General features: G+C 41.9%; 1 protein-coding gene across 1 annotated transcript; it reads right to left on the reverse strand.

The window, feature by feature from the left end:
• Positions 1–449: 449 nt before the first annotated feature.
• LOC138369374 (cuticle protein AMP1A-like) lies at positions 450–2,529 on the reverse strand. The gene is made up of 3 exons (XM_069332614.1): positions 2,501–2,529; positions 982–1,241; positions 450–879 (listed from the first exon to the last, which is right to left on the reverse strand). Exons 1-3 carry the CDS (start codon positions 2,507–2,509, stop codon positions 642–644), a joined length of 507 nt encoding a protein of 168 aa, XP_069188715.1. The 5' UTR covers positions 2,510–2,529; the 3' UTR covers positions 450–641.
• Positions 2,530–2,961: the final 432 nt, after the last annotated feature.

Here is a 2,961-nt window from a genome sequence, read left to right on the forward strand (position 1 = left end):
AAACAATGACTTACACAGGTGATTTTCTAAATTTATATGAATAACTAAGGCTTACATAGACGATTTTGTAAGTTGAAAACATGTAAAATATGTCCGTAGAGTTCTCCTGGAAGCCCTAAAGTGCTACACACGTTATTTGAATTTCTCCCATAAGGCTTTAACAAACTTCTAAGTCTCGGAAATTATTTTTCTCATAAGAAATCCTTACTTCTAAAATCTGCGACTGACAAAATTTACCTGAAAACCCTGGCTCCACACAGACGATATTTCTAAATTTACCTGAAACCCTTGGGGCGCACAGGGGATATTCTAAATTTACCTGAAAACCCTGGCGCCACACAGACGATATTTTCCCTGAAAAAAAAATATCGTCTGTGTGGCGCCAACCCTACTACTAGTAACGGCTTGTAAGTCTGGAGTATTCTTATCCTATAGTATATTTGAAGTGAAAGAACTATCAGTTTTATACCAGCCTGTCTAAAACATATTTTATAGATGTGATACTTGAACACAGCTGAATAAAACTAGCTTTTTCGTTATGAAAATTATTTAATTATATCTAATTACTTCATATACGCATTACTCATGAATACAATAAATATATGTATCTTCAAAGGCGGGACGTTGGTGGTGCTCAGCTGTTACTGAGGGGCGCCGTAGCTCGTGGAGGGGGCGGAGGCAGAAGCCCTCACACTAGCACCCTCGGCTCTGGCGGCGGCGGCGTCCTCTTCAGCAGCGAAGGCGATCTGTTCCAGCACGAACTGAGGGATTGGGTGGGGGAACTCAGGAGCCACTGGCAGCAGGTCAGACTGGGGCTGGTAGCCGTTCTCGTCGGCGACGAACTTCACAACGACGGGAGTGCCGTCAGGAGCAGTGTAGCTGAGAAGAGAATATCAATAATTTAACACTTATTACTTGCTGTATAGATGAAATATTGAGAGCACTTCACTAATTACAACATGTGCCACAAAAGTAACTCACGAGTATTGTCCGGCCGTCACTACAGCGCCATCTGGGCCGTCGGGAGAGCCGGACTGGGACAAGACAATTCCGTTGCCAGTCTCCACGTCAACACTGTATCTTCCATTGTCCTCTTGGACACGATCGTCTCTCAGGATGGCCACCACCTCAACACTGTCAACGGAGACAGACCTGCTGGAGGCGGCGGGGGCGCCATAGGTGTCTGGGAGGCTGTACTGTGGGGCGGCGACAGCCATGGCGGCCACGGCAGCAAAGATTACCTGATATAATAATGAAGTTAATTTACACAAAGAAATCACTCTAATGTAATATATTTATCAATGAAAAATTTAATTGGAGCAATGAGGTAACTCGGACCAGCGATCTGGGTACTCCCAGCGTCATACCTCACCCCTGCACCACGATATGGTACAGGTTATACAACCTGGGGTTCTACTGAATCCACAGGAAGTCTGGAGGCTTGTACTGAAGCCACTCCAAGTTTTATATATAGCCCCCCATGCACTCTGGTATAGGCAAAGTAGTTCATCAACCGTACACTCTAGTTGATGAACTGTATAATGATGAACTATTTTACCGGCACTATGATTGGGGTGACATGTAAAACTTGTACTGAAGTCTGGAGGCGTCAGTAGAAGCCTCCAGACTTACTGTGGATGCAGTGAAATCCTTGGTTGTGTATAACAAATTCCATGTTGTAGTTCAGGGGTAACGTGCGCGGTTGAGAGTATCCTAATCACTGATTTGAATCATCGCAGTTGGTATTCTCATTGAAGTTAATATTTAACTTCAAATTCTCTTAATTGTAACAGTACAAGATACTTTTTGATGTATAATATACCTACTTGATATATTTAATATAACTCACTCAATAACGATTATTAATTAGCAAAATTTAGCTTGTTTGATAACAAAGTTAAAATAATTTTGCAATAATATTGAACGGTAAGCAAGGCAATTATCTGATAATTTATAGAACAATGTTAAGCACTATGAAAGATTACCTGATATAATAATTCGCATAGTTAATGAATATAAACAAACACAAAATGCAAGATTTTTCTATTTATAATATTTTTCGAGTCGAAGATAACTTCCCATCTTCCCATCTTCTTGAGGTTATCTTGAGATGATTTCGGGGCTTTTAGTGTCCCAGCGGCCCGGTCCTCGACCAGGCCTCCACCCCCAGGAAGTAGCCCGTGACAGCTGACTAACACCCAGGTACCTATTTACTGCTAGGTAACAGGAGCATTGGGTGAAAGAAACTCTGCTCATTGTTTCTCGCCGGCGCCTGGAATCGAACCCAGGACCACAGGATCACAAGTCCAGCGTGCTGTCCGCTCGGCCGACCGGCTCCCATTGAGACACATTACGAACATTTTACTAAATTTAATGTAATTCCGTTTACTTTTAATGGACAATAGAAAATGTGACCATGGAGTGATAGAACACAGAACTCCCAGAACCTCATCCAGGTAAAATCCAGGAACACCTGTGAATGGAAGTTGGGATCACTTACGAACTTCATGGTGATGGTAGTGGCAGCCAAGTGATGCCGTGGTCATTGTAACGGGAGTTTATATAGTGGTGGACCGCCAGGCGTTCCTTGGTCCTGACCTCGGGAATGAAATGCCCTTGGTACACTCACCGAGGATCAAGTCATTCTCGCCCGAAAGCTTTCGTGTAACTGAACCTCGCCCTCATGTAAATGTATCTCGCCCTCATGTAATTGTATCTCTACATACTCGTCTTCATGAGTTGAGTGCACTCAGTCCCTCAATCATCCTCTCGCTATTTACACCCTATAATGATTTTCTTGGTTACTGACGATTATTGTTTTTTATTTTAATATTTCGTTAATAGTAATAACAACAACAATATAAATGACAATAATTACAATTATGATAAACTATAATAATATTTATTTTCATTACCTTTTTGATTAATAATAAAAAACACTTGCAAAACGATTTTCCCCCG

The sequence above is a fragment of the Procambarus clarkii genome, chromosome 28 (assembly GCF_040958095.1).
Source record: "Procambarus clarkii isolate CNS0578487 chromosome 28, FALCON_Pclarkii_2.0, whole genome shotgun sequence".
Taxonomy (NCBI): domain Eukaryota; kingdom Metazoa; phylum Arthropoda; class Malacostraca; order Decapoda; family Cambaridae; genus Procambarus; species Procambarus clarkii.

Excerpts from the sequence above, each read along its gene's own strand:
- LOC138369374 (XM_069332614.1), bottom strand. Across the intron at positions 880-981 it reads GTGACGGCCGGACAATACTC|CTACACTGCTCCTGACGGCA; the intron begins GTGAGTTACTTT and ends TTCTCTTCTCAG.